The sequence below is a fragment of the Atractosteus spatula genome, chromosome 3 (assembly GCF_055471065.1).
Source record: "Atractosteus spatula isolate fAtrSpa1 chromosome 3, fAtrSpa1.hap1, whole genome shotgun sequence".
NCBI lineage: Eukaryota > Metazoa > Chordata > Actinopteri > Semionotiformes > Lepisosteidae > Atractosteus > Atractosteus spatula.
Window position 1 is genome coordinate 5,376,914 of NC_142708.1, and position 19,852 is coordinate 5,396,765.

A 19,852-nucleotide genomic window follows, 5' to 3' on the forward strand; every position below is an offset into this window, starting at 1 on the left:
ATAAGGTGATCAATCAAAATACACTCATCTAATTGGCTCATGGCATGATATGCAGACATGGATAAATAAAATCAAGATTAATCACTGATGTTTAAGCACTGAATTCTTTAGGTCCATAACTAACATGATAAAGATGACGGTATGTTGCCATGCCTTAACAAAGCAAGCCATGTCCTTATCCACACATTTATACACACGATCCAAGAGGATTATATGTGGGGGAAAAAAGGACAAAAAACAAGTAAAATGGCAAATCAGCTTGGAAAAACTCTGATCTTACCGTCCTTTCTCCTGACCCTCCTTCGATCCTTTCTTGGCGTCTGACTCCTGACCTCTGACGTGTCGCTGCCGTCGTTTCCTACTGGGAGCCACATCGATGCTGTCATTCAGGCTGACGTCCAGGGAGCTCTGTCCTGGCTTGTCTGCCAAGGGAGAGCAGCAACAATGGATCCGAGAGGGACAACAGCAGCATGCTATGACCTGGCCGATGTAGAAGTAAAACCTGTTTCTCTGCGGTGTTGGCTAGAAGTGATTAAAACTTGCCGTTTGTTTACAAAAGAGTGCCATGCAGTATTTACTGTCACTTTCACAGCAAAAGACAAAAGACTGTAGCTACAATTAACAATTCTGATTTAACTAGAAGCACATGTTTGTGACAGGGCCCTGACTGTTGGTAGAGCCCGAGACTCATCATCTCAGGGTAGTGGGTTCGTGTCCCATGTCGGGCATCAGGTCCTCCATGTTGGAAGTTGGGTTCAAGGCTAACAACCCTGTCCTGTAAAAAACTAATGTTACGGAAACAGCAACAGAATGCCATTATGCTGGAAGGCATTACGGGCAAAACATCCAACATCCTTCCATATGTTTGTGAAAAAGGAAAAAAATGCCACCTTCTTTAATGGCAGCAGTTATGCCATATTCTGAGCTTGGCATATACAGGTATGTGCAACATGCTCACTAGTTGTCACTTCTACTGCAAAATAACTCATTCCAATCTGAAGATCATTATACAGTATGAATAGGCAAGAAAGGCTGGACATCAGTATTTCTGAAACAGCCTTAATTAAGCCACAAGTCAAGTAATTCCCCAATGAAACACTGACTTTTCCCCCCAGCTTGATTACCCATAGACCCAAACACAATTATCTAATGCAATTGTTCCTCAGAGGATAAAAATCATGATCTGACAAGCACCACAGTGGTCTGCAGATTCAGAAAATCAGACTCAGAGTCAGAGTAAAAGGCACTTGACTTTGTTCTAGTACAGTAAGTTACAGCTGGTTTTAATTAGTAAAAGAGGGCCAAATGGGCGCTTCTTGTCAGTAACTGTTCTTATGCTCTTAGTAAATTGATTAAAGAGATTGAAAAGCTGGTAGTAATGAAAAATGATAGCAAACTTTTGCAGGGATTTTTACTTTTATCTGGGTAAGGTTTCATGGGGAAATTCTTGTGTGTAGTAAGTTGGTTTCGAGATATTTCAGAACATCTGTGGATGAGAAAAGGTTTAAGTTACATCTCTGAAAATCATTACTATTATTTTTTCTGGTTCGATAGATAAAACTCTTTCATATAATGGGAGCTTATCTTATGAACTCAGGATAATGTTTAATCTTAGAAATTACTTTGCTGTCAATTCGCCCTGGTGGAACGATTCTTTAGTGTAGTGGCTCAACTGACTTTTTTCTTTGCACTAGTCCATATGCACAACCCACCCTGCTTTTGTGGTGGTTTCATGATATCAACATGCCCAGGCTATGAATAATACAACTGCAATGGAAGTCCTCAGAACAACAAATTTAAGAAAAAAGGAATATTCTAATAACATTCGTGACACCTTCCAATACCACAAAGCAGACCAGCCTTTCTGTGAAACCTGTTGAGCTGACTGGTGCTTTAAGCTGCCCTGCAAGTTCAGCTCCACTCTACCAAAAACCTTGAATTTCTCTGCTGCGATCACATTGCACTTCTCAGGGAATCAAGTCTCACATGCATCACTACAATGCAGACAAAGCATATCTCCGAGGTACTGCACACTTTCACACTTCCACATCCATCCATCTTTCAACTGCTTTATCCGGAATAACGGAGTCTACCCCGGCCAGCAACAGGCACAGGGCGGGATACGCCCTGGATGGGATGCAAGTCCATCACATCCCAGGGTGCATTTTCCCAGAAGCCAATTAACCAATCAGTGTGTCTCTGGGCTGTGGGAGGAAACCCGAACGGACGCGGGGAGAACATACAAACTCCACACAGACAGCATCCCTCGAGTTAAACCCAGGGCCCCAGCGCTGCAAGGCAGCAATTGCACCACCATGCCATTTACATGGACTTCACACTCCACATGTACAGTCAATGTTCATTGTTTTTTTTTTCCCCTGTACGGTCAGAAAGGAAAGTTATTTTGCTTCTCGCGTTACTGCTGGCTTCTGCACAGCAAACCACATACAGCAAATAGCTATTCTATCAAAAGGATGCACTCATCTAACGGTATTCATGTACAGTATTACATTTTTTGTTATAACAGAACTTAATATATCAATGCGTTCAAGTGGGGAGCTGCGCCAGCATGCGTAGGCTACAAAGGAACAAGTAATAGGTTTATTCCATACTGAAAAGAGAAGAAAGGAAACGCAACGTTTCGGTGGTGGAGTCTTCTTCAGGTGAAACGTTGTGTTTTCTTTCTTCAGCATGGAATAAACCTGTTACTTGTTCCTTAATATATCAATGACTGACTAGAGACTATCTAGCCTGCTTCAATGTCTCTATTCGCTATAGTTGCTTTTCCATATTTCCTAGGTATAGAGCCCGCAGTTAAACTACTGTTTAGGTGTAACAGAGATAATTATGAGGGCTTTTCCTCTCCTATATGACCCAATACAATATTACAGGCTGACATGTACAACACATTAATAAAAGCAAAGCACAGCTGAACTGATTATTATACAATTTTAAAAATATTGTTTATATGCTGAGACACTCATAATACCTGCATAGCAGTAGTGACTGCCTAGCAAATACTGTACCCTTTTCATCCGAACTGTGCATAAAGTCATCTCACCCCACCCTGTATTTCACTGTACACAGACATAGCCAATATGTTTTGAAAACATGGAATACATTACTTCACTTTCAAAGGCCGTTCAAATGTCCCACCAATTCCTTTCAACTCCATCCAAACCCTTTTTTTCCCGTAATAAGCTCTCATTAAATGTTAGAGTTTGAAGGATTTTCTTTTGCCTGAAATGTTGTTAAATGAATGTGTGAGATCAGAACCCAAACAATAGCTTTTGTTATAACCTCCGAAATTCTGATGTGCTGTTCCAAAATAAAAAAGTGAAACACCATAGTGTACGTGAGACTTGTGAGACAAAGTCTTTAATGAGAGAGTATGCCATACTAGGGCAGCAGTGTGGAAGAGTGGTTAAGGCTCTGGGCTTGTACATACTGTATAAGGTTGTAGGTTCTAATCTTAGGTGGGGCTAATTTACCCCAAAGCAAGGAACTTCACTCAGATTGTAACGGCAACATAACAGCTATAAAAATGAAAGCTGCAAAATAAACTAACAAAAATGCAAAGAATACAACAAAACCTTTGCTCTCATAAAGAGGTCACACATTAAATATACACAGTAGGTATCAGGATGTTTTGTTACTGTATAGCAGTCTACAGTGCTTTTTGGAAAGAGGAATAAGAGGCTTACAGAGTGAGTTACAGAGCTGAGTACAGGATTCCCCACATGGTGGCACATCATTAACAGAGTGCTTATAGGGGTGTCTGGCGTTGGGTACCCCGAGGGACAGGGCTCTCTCCATTCACACCTCCCTTAATCCTGTGAAGCCCACAGTGTCACATAGAGAGATGGCTCAAGAGGAGAGCAGGGCAAGGTTATCTGTTCCTCCTTATTCTCTCCATATCGTTCAGTACAAAAAAAAGAAAATGAAAAAATACTGTACTTAATGTTCAGAACTGCTAGACCTGCTATGTCATATCGGATGTTAGGGTTTCACATTTCCCAAAATCCACAGCTTATGCAACATTTCTGTGTTGTTACAATAGGAGTCAATGCGAAACAGCTGGTGACAGTGAGATTAAAAGCCACTGTTCAATTTTAAGAGCTAATCTACACCAGAGCTGTTTTAGAAATGTTTTGCTTTCCATGCATGTCTGCCATCTGCCTATAGCTTCTGCTGGTAGTGCATTGTTGTCAATGCTGCAGTCTACACTGACAATATGAGTAATGTGTATAAGTAGAGTGTACAAACATACTTTTGCTACTGTATATAATGCAAAATAAGATATTTCCTTTTATCATTATACCATCACAATACCATGTGTCAATAATTCACTAGCCCCCAAAAACTTACAAAAGCTCAAAGGGGTGCTGGCCAGCCCAATCGCCCCATTTTCCTGAGTGGTCATCTGAAGTGGACGACTGGCTCATGAGGTCATGGGTCAAGTGAACAATGGTGGTGTCCAACCACGCTGAAACTGTTGAAACTGAGAAGCTCAACCCTAGAGGTCTTTCATAGAAAAGTGTCAGCAATTAAAACAAAAAAGGAATGACAAAGAAGTTTAGGAGCTCGTGTTATTAAGCAATAGGTAGTGGAACAGGAGACCTGCAGTCCCAACTTCTCAGACCGGGTATGAAATCTAGGTAACAAAATAAATTCATACAAATTTTGAATTAAGCACAAAATCATGAACTTTGTGAAAGTACTGAACAGTACTAGTTGCATATTACCACAAACAGCTGGTCTCGCCACAGGCAAGAGCAAGAGTTCACAGAAACTGTGACATAAAGCTACCCTTCCTGCTCAGTTGTCCCTGTAAGAAAATGGGAAAACTTGATATCCGAACAACGTTAATCCTTTTTTGGCTTTCTCAGCTGCTTTATATATTTTAAACGATGCCTCATTGTTGAGCATTTGGCTGGTCACACACAAAACAGAGGACTGGATCAGAAGAGTGTCAAACTGTTTCCTTTTCCAAGGGATATTCAACTAGCCAAGAGATGGGTGGTAAACATGGGCACTGATGTTGGTCCTGTCGACAAGTTTCTCAACAAGATTCAGCGCGATGTATGAGCGAATAAGTACAGGTTGTGCAGCAGAAATTTAACCGTAGAAATGGTTGAACGTGATATGCATGCAGAGTTAACAAATAAGTAGCATTTGTTGACAAAACCATCTCAAAGTCGATATGCTGAATTCAATTCAGTTGTACTCAAATTGCCAGTTTAGATAAAGTATGTAAAAAACATCTTGCCTGTATGTGTCAGTTTCATAACATTATATATAAGAAATAGATTGGTTTTATAAATGTTGTCATTTTGGGATAGGAAATGTGTGTTGATATTTTCTCTGCTTTACATGATTATGAAGCCTGATAGTTCGTAATATGAAATATATTTTCATTTCAGATACCGAACCGAACCTTGTGCTCAAACCAGGTTGGCCATCGGACAACCTTCTAAATTAATCCCAGCAGCTCCTCCCAGTAATTATAAATCATAAGTAATCAAAAACTGCAGCCCAATCACAAGTCCATCAAAAGGAGCAGGAAGTTGGATCAGAACCCTTCACATGATAACACTGTATAGAATCTAAAGACAAATAAAGAGTCTAGTCAAACCGTCACAAGAAAGCAAACTAATTGACCAATATGAGCAACACTGACACTCAACAAGCTGATACCCTATAATTCAACATTCAAGAGATCAACACACTTCCAAAACAGGATTTTTAATGTTAAAAGGAATCTGCTCTTTACATGTAATGCTTTCTGTGCTGTGCAAAGCAGTATTTAAAAAGATGTACAGTAACAGCAACCTTTTATTGTGGTGTGTCGTTGGTTTCATTCTACACCTCCCTGCATAGACAAAGGAGCAATGGGATTGCTGTCATACACCCATGACAGAAAATACCCCATACAGAAGAACATTTTGTTGCCATTCTACTGTTTCTGGAATGGATGGGCAAAAGTGATATCAATCAACACACTGCCCTTATGCCTCTTGTAACTTTCTCCTCAAAGATCCACCAGGTTAATTGTGTGTTTGTTCACCTACTGTATGATCATGGGACCACTCACTCCCTGTAACAACCCACCTCAAGGCGCCCATCTCGGAGCAGAGTGCAAGGAGTGACTGTACCCTGGACAGGATGCCAGTCCACTGCAAAAGCTCACACATAGGGACGATTCACAGACACCCATTGGCATGGCCAGCAAGTCTTCTGGGAGGTGGGAGGGAATCGAACAATCAAAACAAGTATGGCATCGAACACAGGACTCCAGAGCTGTCAGAGAGCAGTGCTGTCCTCATCACAATCACATCACCCCTGTTAATCATGTAATTAACTATTATCAGTAGATCCATTGCTGATTATATTTAAATTACCACGGGAGTAAAAGTCGATTGGAAAGACAGCACATTGGAAAATCTGTACATTAACAGTGTTATGGATTGCCTGCTATTATATTCCAAAGCCTGGATATACCCAGATCAATCAAGCCATCTATGAAGCGTAATTATTTGGTATATACACATCAATCCAGACAACAGCTATTCCACCATCTACCAGCAGTCTAAAATCCGAAGCCTTGCTAAGAAGGTGTCAGGCAAATTGATCCCAAAGCCCAGTGCTTTCTCATGCCCAGTGCCTGGAGAGAGACCCTGTGAGAGAGTGGTGTGTGTGGGCGTGTGGAGATGAGGGGGAGGGTGGTGTGGAAGTGAAGCAGGACTGTGGGGGTGGGCTGGAAAAAAAACAACAGAAAAAGAAGAGAAAAAAACATCTGGAGATGAAACCAGCGATATTACAGACATCCCCAATTAAAACAGCTGTCCATTTGTTGGTAGGTGACTGTGGCTTCCTTCGAAACGTATAAAATTATTTCACACATCCAGTAATAAAGCTGACAATTTTCTTAAATGTACAGTATTAGTTTTAACTCAAACAGACTTTAAGAAATATTGTGAGGGACATGCAGTTGTTAAAAAAAATTAAATGCGACTACACGCAACATTTCTTTTTTAAAGCTTCGAGTTTATTAATGTTGGGAAGACTTGGGGAGGTTTGCGTTTTACAGGGTAATCTCTCTTGGTGGTCCCACTTGGATAAATGATTCAGTCAATGGTTAGCAACGGGGTTTCTGGCATCAGTCAATCACTGCATATTACTGAGGGTCCCCCTGCTAGGTGTTGGCCCCATGCAATCTTTTTTTGTTTTGACGAGCAGATCCATCCATAAAAAAACACAGCTCTCACTAAAAAGATCTCTCAGAAAACATTTCATTCGGTAGAGTAATCAAATTTTCATTTTCAATTTCCAATCAAACCCAGTTTCCATACTGTATCAACATCTGACAGTTCTTTACCACAAAGTGTTCTTAACCAGGGTCAGCAGAATGAATTATGGAGATATGTGCTAAACAAACAGTGGTATTTGGTAAAATCATTTAAGGAATTATAGGGGATAGAGGGATGAGGGAGGGGAATTTAAGAGAATATTTATAGGCACTTTACAATGCCACATGTGTTCGAGAATAAGCAGACAAGAGGATACATTAGATTTTATGTGGTATAACACTAGAAAACACATTCAGGAATAGTCCAAGAATTGAGGATGCACGCCAGGAAAGCTAGACTATTTGCTCATTTAAATTAATTCAGAAAATATTACAGTCAGAGGCGAAAAATACTGTATGTCCAGGGGGTCATTTTACTTCGGTAAGCAATGGTACTGTGAAAGTTAAAAAGGTTATTGTTTGTGGCATTGAGACATATTTTTAAAATGTATTTAATACCAATACTCTTCAGTGTTATGCCATTTTGCTTCCTGCAGCAAACGCGCCACTGCAGCACGGAATGTATAAAAACCTGTAGTATAACAGCCGGGCAAAGTGTGCGTAAATGTGTCATAAACTACACGGTTCATGCTGATGTTTTTGAATAAAAAACATTTGGAATTTTATTGGCCATGGCATGGACACAACTCTGACTAGAACTACAGTTGACTACACACTGATGTTGACAGCAGCGGACCACCATTCCAGGGTGTGATGCTGAGAGGGAAAATGGTAACAGTCTCCTGCTAACGTGAAGATTAATAGGGGGCAAGGTCACTGGACTGGCAGAACAGATTGTTTATTACTATTCTTCACATGTTATTAAGGAACAGGTAAAGGTTTATTCCAGGCTGAAAAGAAAAGAGACTCAACATTTCGGTTGTGGAGCCTTCTTCAGGTGTTCACATTCAGTGCTCTTTGGTCACACCTGAAGAAGGCTCCACAGTCAAAATGTTATGTCTTTCTTTTCAGCCTGGAATAAATCTTTACTTAATGTACGCAGCTACCTACTGTATGTAAACATTTTATTAGATCAAGGTCAATTATTTCACAGGTACAAGGTACAGAAGATCAAGAATGTTTTCCAAACTGTCAATATCAAAGCTCACGATTAACTATATTATCGTGGCCAGCATTGTTCGGGCATCAGACATTTTTGGCAAGGCTCCCCAAGAGGAATGACATCTGATCAGTTAGGTGTAGCTGGGTCAACTCATTAGAAGCACTGAATGTAAATATCAAGTCTGCCTTTCAGCTAATGGCCTTTCAAACCCACAGACGATGGCTTCTGGGAAAAAAACTTATGTGAAAACTGGAGACGTGCTGGTTGCTTTTGTGAGGGGAGTTGAACATACAGTATTTGACACTTTACGTGTGATTTTATTTTATTTTTCAACAATTTACAAAATAGCTTAAATTGAAGTAATTTGTCCAACTTAACAGATAATACTTCTCAGTCTGATGGGAGATCCGTCCATCCATTTTTAACTGCTTTATCCAATACAGGGTCAGGAGGTAGCCTATTTCAGCAAGCTTACTTAATGTGTGTTATGCGGTTTTACAAACCTGGATGCAGCAAACGTGCTTGAAATTAAACTAGACAAAACTGTTTTTCCTCATCATGTCAATACAGCTGCAGATTTTAGACCGATTGTCAGTTTTTAAGATCATTTTTTAAGTAACAAACTTGTAACTCACGTTCGGCTTGATGCTGCATCGTCTTGAACTGAAATCGGCTGAGTGTTGTTTATTAATTTGTGAAACACTGCATGTCTCCGATCAACCCTGTCCATGGTATGATGCAGAGAAACAGATTACTGTTTTTTAAAGCTTGACCATTGGATTATTCTGTTGGCTGAAATTTCTACAAAGCTGCTGCTGTTTATATATATCTCCATTCTTAACTTCACCCCTCTGGATTGATAACTATATCTTGCTGTTGATGAAGTCACTAAACGGTCTGAGTTTCTTATTGTGCCAAGAACAAAATTATCGAAAATGGAAGACTGTGCCTTCTGTATTGTAGTCCCACAGCTTTGGAACTCTGATGTTATTAAAGATGCAAGTACTGTATATGTTTCAAAATCATGTACAAAGACTACATTTATAAACTGAATTAAATTTAAGATGACTTATGGGTAGTTCTAACATAATTTTGAGTTCATCGTTTTGAGGCTCTGTTTTATTGTATTTTGACAGTTTATCTTTTTAAATGAAAGGTACTATATTATCATTAGAGCTGATGATGGATGGGTGATTATTACTGATAACCCCCCACCCCCACCTCCCTCACTAACAAAAAAGGCTTTAAGATTCTTAGGTTGAGCATTTGCTTCATTTTAAGAAGCACCAAGTTGCAATGTAAAAGATTAGCTGATAAGAGGTGCACTCATTTGAAGATACACTAGCATGAAAAACCCCTGCATTTGTTTTAGAAGTATGTCTTCTTACGCCTTCTGGTCTAGTTCTTTTTATTCTGAAAATATACTGTACCCTGTCTTTCCTGTGCCGTTCCACTCAGAGAAAACTAAAAGGCACCAGCTTGAGGAAATCTACTCACCGGGGTGGGGGAGGTATGTACTGTATGCTTAGGACTGCTGTTAATCTTTCAGAAATTAGTGCAGGTATTTGTTTTAAGTAAGTTAATTAAGCATAGGCCATTGGATCCTCCAGGTTTGTTCTTGCAGGGCTTGCTTAGATTGAAATGATAAAAGTAATTACTTTTCAGTCTTGCCTTGTTAAGCAATCTGTCATTGCCTGGCCCTGCATGGCGGTCCAACAGCTGCTGTTTAGATGTGAGAGCGAGTTGCAGCGCATAAAATTAGGAATACATTGCCAAAAAAAAACAAAAAAAACAAATCATTTTTATTATCCAACGTTAGCAAAGAAAATAAAATGGAATATTAACAAACATGATCATGAATAGGGATTTTCAGATTAGTTGAATAAAATGGATTGTTTTAAATTTCATTATTGATAACATGAATACATCTGAATAAATTGGAATCCCCTGCAAGTCCTAGAAGCCCTTATTAATTCCTCAGTTCTACCTGTTTCAGTAATTGGAACTGGAGACACAAAATGCCAGGAGGGATACATTCCCATAATGACAAGCAAGAATCACTACCTTAGGCAGACAGTATAGAAAACAGCTTGGGCATTAACTCCTTTAACACAGCAGAGACTGCTTTCTCATTCACAAAGGTACAGCCTCTGCAAACCAGATGAAACTGCCCTAAAGCAAGCAAGAAATCATTGCTTGCCTTAAGTACTTCAGTACACGGTGCCCTTGTTAAAAGCATTAGTATACTGTATACAGTCAGAGATAGAGTGATACTTTACGACTATCAACACAGAATGCACAAGGAATTTGTCCCTATGTTGCAAACAGCCATTCCTTCAATTTTATTTACATTTAACAAGCAAACATGCACAGTTGTATACACATATACTGTTGCTATATTACACTGCCTACTACAAACACATCGAAAACCATGGCAACGTCTTAAGACTCCTTCAGTGGGTCAATTATTTTGTATCTGTATAAGGGGGGGAAAGGATTCTTCCTTTAATAAATCTAAGAAGCTATATTTGAAGCTCATGGTGCAGCCAAATCAATCAAATTATTTTACGCTATTAGAAAAAAAATAGTAAAAAAGTACTTCAAAACTGATGGAGCATTGTTAACTTACAGGTTTGTTTAAATGAACTTTTGCTGCATACTTTGTACTTTATTAATTGTAAGGGATAATCTACCTTCCCATTAGGAATAACAATGGAATGTTTTGCCTGTGAACAATTTATAATTTTTTCTTACCAATGTGTTCCTTTTCAGTGTGTTTTAAGAAGAACTGTATGCTGTCTTAGAAGGATGTAATACAGATGTGCACAATTAAGTGTTAAAATGGGAGATTCTGTCTACTTTTTTGGGTCTGACACTCATGATTAATGAGATTTCAAGTTATTTTTAAGTTAAGTTATTGGCCTGAAGTATCATATTCAATAATTTAAACAGACTGAATTTGCAATGGGATTGGTCTGACCTCCACAAGGAACTAGGGACCTTCCCTATAACTTGAGAAAAAAACAACAGAAGGGGAGAAAGGAAAGTCTCATGTAGCACATAAAACAAACATTTCTATATGCTACTGTTTCAAAAATAAATTTGGTAATACTGATAAATCCAGTCAGTTCCTAAGCTGACTATCATTGTTAGAGACAAAATTAATTAATCAATCAACCAATCAATTAATTCATTACATGCAGCACTTATTCAGTATTCATTCTGAATCATGTTACTGGGATCCCCTCTACCATCATCCTCTAAATCTCTTATAAGTTTTGCTGTACCTCCCAGATTTCAGGCACAGAAGGCATGCGTTGTTATGTTGTAGTGTTGAACTGTTGCATTGTTATGTTCTTGCAGCATGAAAAAGAACTCCAATGTACATGTACACATGTCAATAGACCCCTCTGCTGCTTCACTCTGCTAGTGCTGTATCATGAATAAAGAGCTCTGATGCTCTACTGCAATGTTTGTTCTACTCTCTGCATTACCACCACTATCGTTCAGAGTTCAGAGTGGGAAATCTGAAGGCTCAATAGAGATTCTTAGAAACAGCACAAAACATAGTCAACATATAGGAACTTTATTATGAGCCATGGCAACAATTGTATTTTTTACACATTTTTACAATGTGTGTTTTTATCCTCATTTTAAAAAGTGTGTGTGTTCTACCAGTGTTTGCTGGGTTTTCTCCAGGTGTGCCCATTCACTCCCACCATCCAAAGACTAGCTGGCCCAACTGCTGTCTCTGATTTGTCCCTATCTTGTTCGAAGTGGGTCCCATCGTGTGCCCAGTGTCTTTGTGACTGACTCCAGAGATCCTTACCAAGTGGCTTTCTGATAATTGATGGATTTGTTTTACTTTTACAGCAACAGGATATCTTAGAGGTTACAGTTGTACACAATTACAAAGAGATACACACTTATCGACTTTGTGAGAGGACACTGGCAAATGTCACACAAATTTTAATCGCTGAAAATCGCAGACCATTGGTCTGCTTTATTTCTACAGTATATACAGTAACCTTTTATAATAATTACTAATGAGCTTGACCTAAAGAGTTCTGAGTCAGTGCATCCATAGTAGTAAAACTATCAGCTGCAGAGAGCTTGACCTGATCTTTCCACGTTCACTTAAGCAGGTGGAGACTTCTGTTTTTTATGCTTTGTCACAAGATCCCAGCCCTAGTTCAAATGGTGAAAGAATGAATATACAGTAGATGTAGGTCATAATATCTTGATTATATCTCATCTGATTGTGTGGCATACAGACATCTGTCCTTACAAGCCCTCTGAGTTTAGACAAAATTCAAAATAATTATTTTCACAGTAAGTATAGAAAATATTGGCTATAGGTATAGTTTTGTGAGCAAGACATTACATTACATTAAATTCATGAGTCATTGGTTGTGCCTCAGTCCAAAATCTACACATTAAATATGAAGTAATGTGTCTGCATTAGTGAAACAAACTCAAGTAGGTTATTAAACAAAGGTGATCTTTTTCTTGATGTCAGATTCTAAAGGCTGACATACTTTGGTGAAAGCACTTTTGTAATCAGTTACAATTGAATTATTTTTCCTGAAAAAAGATCCATCACTCCCACTGACGTTGGATACTGTAACTAAATATTACTGAACTAGTATTGTAGTTAAAAAAGCACGTTTATTATTTTTCCCTGCAATAAACATTTGAAAACATGGCCAAAATGCACTACTGAAAGCAGGAGGTACTTTAACACATATTCCAAAAATTGAAACAGAGTTTCTCCTTTTGGAATTACACCTTGGAAACAAAGTGTTTATAATAATTGTTACTAGGGCTTAATTAACAACTAAGAAAGGATACAAACAAGAGAAGACCAATCCGATCTATTCTTCTTTCTCATTTAGGAAGCTGCTTGAACTAGACGGATGAGTAATTTTCTGACACCCACAACATTCTGGGTAAAGAAGGCCCCTGTTCTCAGTCCTAAATGTTTATCTTAGCTAGCAAGTGCATCCTCAGACCCTTGTTTCAAAAGTGGTCTTCACCCTGTCTCTTTCAGGATTTCAAATAATAGTCTCAGTCTACTCTCTCCCAGGATAAAGAGATTCAGATCCTTAAACCTGCAAGGATATACCTTTAAGGTTAGGAACTGTCTTTCTGAGTATCTGGGGACAGATTCCAGAGCAGCAATGTGCTCTCTGGGACTGGGAGTTCAAAACCACGACACAATATTCAAAATGGGATCATTCTAGTGTATCCCTAACTTTAACAACCATTGATTACATTTCTTCACTTTCACTACGTACTTTCACTTCTCAGTGTTTTTTAATCATCTGACTGGATGAACATGCTGACGCATTCACATAAACACCTAAATCCTTTTGTAAACTGATTTAAAATCAGCACCTCTCATGTACAGTTCTTGCTGTTGTGTAAATATTTGTCTATCTATATCTAAATCAGATTAGATTTGCCAGGAGTCACCACACACTGTAATGGTATCTGATTATTTTAAACTTCTTTTCTGTTTCTATGGTATGTGTCAGTCATCTTTCTGTCATCTACAAATCTTCACTATCTTTACTGGAATCTAGATCATGCAAATTGATGTAAATCAGGAAGAGCACAGGGTATACAACAAGTCCCTGTGGTATCCTACTCATTATCTTTGTCCAATTTAAGCTCTCTCTCCTCACTATCACAGTCATCACACTATGCACATACATTATCTTGGATTTCCACAGCTGTCAATTAAAGACCGAATGCTTCATGCATAACCTTATCAAAGGCTGTGCAGAAATGTAAATCTACCACATCATAAGCTTTACTTCTATCACATGCTACTATTATCTGTTCAAAGAAATCAAAGCAACTATTTTAACAAGATATATTCTTTCAAAATCATACTATTTCAGTACATGAACAATGACCTATATGTTCACCATTACTGAAGGAAACGGATAGAGCAATCAGACTGACCCTGTTGTTCTATGGTTTAGTTTAATTTCACTTAGAGGGCCATATGATTTGCACTTTTTCAATCAGTGGTACAGTAAGTACCTTTGCTCCACATGCATGTTGAGAGTGCTCCTTTAAGGGTGTACACATACACACAACACCGTTCATTTAAGATGCATACAGTAGCACACGACCCAGTATATTTGTTAATTCTCACAGATGCTAATACCAGTAACTAAGATTTTTTTCTTATTAGCAACAAAGTTCTTTTTTGTTAGAACAAGATCCTTCAAAAATTGAACAGAAACTATCATCAGCCTAGGGTATGTTGCTTTTCTATATACTACTGTAGTATAAATTCGCCCAGTGGTACTTTTTAACACACCTTCTATCTGCAATTAAGGTTATGGGTTTATGAGCTGTATTTTTAAAAAGACTTTGCTAATATCCCTTTGACTACCATTTGCAGCTCACTGTACTTTTCTTTTTCCTTCAGTCACGAAGGTTTATATATTCTATAAAGGGCTTTTGTTTTTACAAACATGTTCCTAATTTCTAATTTTACCAATAACTTCTGAAGGCCCACCATGTTTTTCTACTAATTCCTTGTTTATTAGACCTGTTTACAGATATTAAACCTTGCCTAATTCCTTATATTCTGCTTTCTAAAATTATTGCTTTTTATTTTATAATTCACCTGAAACAGTTTAAAACAACAACTATGATACTCTTTTAATAATAATAATTGCTTACACTTATATGGCGCTTTTCTGGACACTCCACTCAAAGCGCTTTACAGGTAATTGGGATCCCCTCCACCACCACCAGTGTGCAGCATCCACCTTTTGTCATCAGTATTTGAAAAACTAGTTCAATATAGGCACCACCTTTTGGTGCTGCTTTAATAATTTGGGTTCAAAATAAGTCATTTATCATTTCCACTACTGCAGTTTTGGTCTTCAAACTCCCTATTAGATTTTGTCAATGTGTCTATGGAAGTTGAAGTCCTCCATCTGTACTGTTTCCCCTTTCCTGAAATTATAGAGTAAATTATTCCTGTTTGAGGTCTGCAATAGACTCATATTGTTAGACTTTTGAGAGTTAGCTTTTGCATAACTTGTACATACACAGTTTCTGAAGTATCTTCCCCATCTGTAGAGTTTTGTCTTCTCTAAGCAACGGCACTTGTATTATCACTTCCAATGTGGAAACATACAAATGAGCCGTTTTAAATTGACAAGCAACACACAAACCAATGTATGAGCCCCAACACATAAGCAGACACATTCAGCCTTCGCATGTCTTAATAAAAGTTCAATTCATTTAAAGACTGTGAAAAATCAGGGATTATCACGTGAGAGCCAAGAGAGCCATTTTCTAAAAAAACCCAAAAACTAAGCCCCTGCCAAATTATACTGCCAAAACTAGAACTGGAACAATTCTCAAGAAACTGCGTTAGTCACTTCATGCTGCAGCACCAGATTTTACAATAAGGAGATATTGTTCAAATTAACAACAGATAAGTTCCTTTAGAATTTTTTCTCCACTGTGGGAGCTGCCAGTAAGTGCCCATCTATAACTGCTTCTGATCTGAACCTGGGTTAGATCAGTTTACCCTGTGCTTTGATTGATTCTTTCTCCTTCTTCTTAGCTGACGCACAGCTCACATTTAGTGTAATCTTCTCTATTCACATGCAGGTTTCGACTTCATCCCTCTCTTCACCTCTCCCCACTTCGCACCACCTGAGTGGCCTCTCTGCCACCCACCTCCTCCACTCTCCCGGCTGGTGTCCTCCTATGCTATTTAATATTTGCTGTCTGCCCTGCCCTTCTCACACCCGAAGAAGGCTCCACAGCCGAAACGTTGGGTTTTCTTTCTTCTCTTTTCAGCATGGAGTAAACCTATTACTTGTTCCCGCCCAGCTCACATGACTTTCATCCTTGAGACTGGCCTGCTTCACTTACCTACCAGTGGTCAGTACGCTGAGATACCTGTAATGTACAGAGATCACAGATGTCAAACCAACATACTCTCAATTCAGGTGTTTCGACACATGAATCTGTGATGTTCCACACCTGCTGTTGAAAACGCAATTCAAGTGGACTTTCTTTGTCCTACTATTTTTCTTCCAAGGAATGGAGTCGAGCAATAGGGCTGTATTTGTTCTACATCCACATGTAACCATGAATAAACATTCCTTTGCACCCCTGCCTCTTTGTCTTTTGACACAGATTCAGCAGTGGGGACTGTGACTCACGTTCAGGGTTGCAAAACAACATTAAAACTTGGAAACCTGCTCGGCTTTCCTCCTTTGCCAGCCATCAATCACAACCTAATATAATCAATGAAAATGAGCCAAAGCTTTTCCAAACTCAAGCAGTGAAAAGACTGACTTACTCCTTGCTTACTTGCTTAACTTCCTTCCTTACACAATGTACCCAGTACCGATATGGAGTCAGTTTTTGTGGTTTGAATATACCTACAGTACTGCAGGTCTCACTTCTAGCTTTCTGGCATAACAGAATCATCTTGTTTCTAAACACTGTAACTGAGCATAAAATAACCTATTGTTGCAGCGGTACTCAGCTACGCCAAAGCAAACAAAAGCTGGTCATTTGTGGAAGCCCTGGAGAGTAAGAGTTACTAGATATTACCTTGGTTCCCAGATACACTTAAGAAACACTCCCATATGGATCTCACTTGGGCAGCCCAGGGTGTTTCAAGGAACTAATTATAGCATGATTTCCATTCTGCTCTGCACAGCCCCATTCCAATACGTTTTTCAAAAAACAAGCACATTTTAGTGGGGTTTCACTTATTGTCCCTTCAATATACTATTTTATATCATAACCACTTTTAAATTTGGTTTAATTTTAATTCTCAACTATGTGTTGAAATGTAATTTTTTATTTTATTTTAAACCTACCAAACATGAAAGAATAGCACAGTGACTCAGTCCCATTCCATGCTGGGCATCAGATTAATTAACAGAAAGACTAGACAAGATCTTGTCTTGCAAATAGGGTTATCACTGTAAGTATTTTAATACTGGCAAAAGAGCAAGTGGTCTTCACTGATTTCTTCTATTAAATAATGGACGATAGTGTTTATACTGTTTAGCAACAAACACTGCCCTGTTGCAAAAAGGCACCGGAATCTAAACAGAATCTAAGACTGTGCTCTGACATTACAACAGCCGATCAGTATTTTAACTCAACAGTTAACACGTTACTCCCAACCCGAGTATAATACGATACTTCTAGGTCTCACTGGGCTCCAGTTGAATAAATATGACATTAGTGTGAAGGAACCCTAAAAAAGATGGCTCTTTTGAGAAAACAAAGGGCAGCAGGAGCTTCTGAGCTTTTCATTAATAAATTTGAACCTGATGATCAACACAACTACCGTGGTAATGTACCTTTAAGCCATTGACCATAAAGTTTCTGGTCAGTTTAGTGGTATACAAGAAAACATATATATATATAGTTTATATTACTCTTTTTATTCTTTTATGTATTCTTCTTTCTTCTTTTTAATTGTTTTACTCCACTAGAAATCCTTGCTCATGAAAGGCTTGGTTTTACCAGGATTTCAAACTGATCCCAGTCATTTTATTGATCAAGCCATCCGGGGACAATGCCATTGTTGGAGATGTCAGCTAACAGGGGAAGCACTGGCCCTTTTAACCACACATGCTTTCATGAACACGTCTGAAACCCCTTCAGAGATACGGAGTGTGCGTGGAGGACTGACGTCAGGCAGCTAGCTGGCTGGAACACCATCATCGTCATGGATAAAAGATTCTGTCTGCCTCCTACTCTGAACACCACCTCTGGTCTTCTCCCAGTGTTCCAGAGGTCAGCTGCAGCAGTCTGAAGGGAAATGTAATTACATGCCTTGACCCCTGGCTTCAGATCACAGCTCTTGTGAGATAAGCTGCAAGGGCAAAAGTTTTACTTTAGCTGTTGCAAGTTTCATACATAAGCCCACTAATTAAAGAGCGTTTTACTGCAGTCATTAGGAGTTCACTTTATTTCCCTCAGATAGCCATGATCTTGTAGATAAGCAAACGACTAAAACGCATAAGCTTCTCATCAAAGGTGTTCAATGTAGTTGTTTTTCTTTTTCATGGTTCAGGATTACGTTATTTATCTTTCAGTCTATATTTTAACAAAAATAACCAAACAGCTATATAATATAATCCTTTGAGAATGATAATGGTTTTATTTTTGCCTTAAATGTGAAATATATGCAAAATAATAATAATATTATTTTTTTAAATGTATAAAAAAAGGTTCTGTCATATTTGTTCCCTAACATGATGTAATAACTGGCTGTGGAAGACACTGGTGGTTAAAAAATTTTGCTTAAGACATGTACACACCCCACACTGAAAATCCTTCACTAAAATGTGCTATGGTCTGTGTTAAATGCAGCAGCAGTGTGGAATAGAGGCAATGGCTCTGGACTCTGGCTGGAAGAATTGTATATTCAAATCCAGAGTAGAATACCGCTGTTGCACCCCTGACCAAAGCACTAAACACAAGTACCTGCAGTGTATATACTTTATATAAATGAATCTTCAGATTGCCACTGCAAATAAAAGTTTGTTCTGAGTAACCTGGTAAAACAGTAACCTGGACAAGTAACCGTTACAGGCAAGCAGGAGTCTATTGAAATCCACTGTATAGGGAGCCAGTGCAATATACAGAGGACAGGTATTATACTGCACACTGATACAGACTGGTTTTGGATAGCACGAGCCCAGAATTTGGGCCATAAAAAGATACCCCAGAAGGTAAAGTGCTACCCTACTCTTAACTTGATTAACACAAATAAAGTAAAGGTATAAAGGCAAATTTTTCTGTTGTTGACAGACAGAGCAAGCAAATAAGACACCGTTGTATTCATAGTGATAGACCGTTATATAATTTCATATACTGTAGAATTCTTCATATACTGTATCTTCAGGTGGATGCTGCACATTGGTGGTGGTGGAGGGGAGTCCCCACTACCTGTAAAGCGCTTTGAGTGGAGTGTCCAGAAAAGCACTTTATAAGTGTAAGCAATTATTATTCTGGACAATCCACTCAAAGCACTTTACAGGTAATGGGGACTCCCCTCCACCACCACCAGTGTGCAGCCCCACCTGGATGATGCGACGGCAGCCATAGTGCGCCAGAACGCTCACCACACACCAGCTCTCAGTGGGGAGGAGAGCAGAGTGATGAAGCCAATTCGTAAATGGGGATTATTAAGAAGCCATGATTGGTAAGGACCAATAGGAAATTTGGCCAGGATGCCAGGGTAACACCCCTACTCTTTTCAAGAAACGCCTTGGGATTTTTCTGACCACAGAGAGTCAGGACCTCGGTTTAATGTCTCATCCAAAGGATGGCGCCTTGTTACAGTACAGTGTCCCCGTCACTATACTGGAGCATTAGGACCCACATGGACCGCAGGGTGAGTGCCCCCTGCTGGCCCCACTAAC

The 19,852-nt window shown here is 39.0% G+C and overlaps 1 protein-coding gene across 1 annotated transcript in view; it reads right to left on the reverse strand.

Annotated features, from left to right (window-relative positions):
- xrcc4 (X-ray repair complementing 4) overlaps positions 1-19,852 on the reverse strand; it is a 166,091-nt gene that overhangs the window by 49,179 nt on the left and 97,060 nt on the right. Inside the window, exon 7 of the mRNA XM_088911281.1 lies at positions 281-422. Within this exon, the coding sequence (XP_088767407.1) occupies positions 281-422 (142 nt within the window). The remainder of the gene's footprint in view (positions 1-280; positions 423-19,852) is intronic.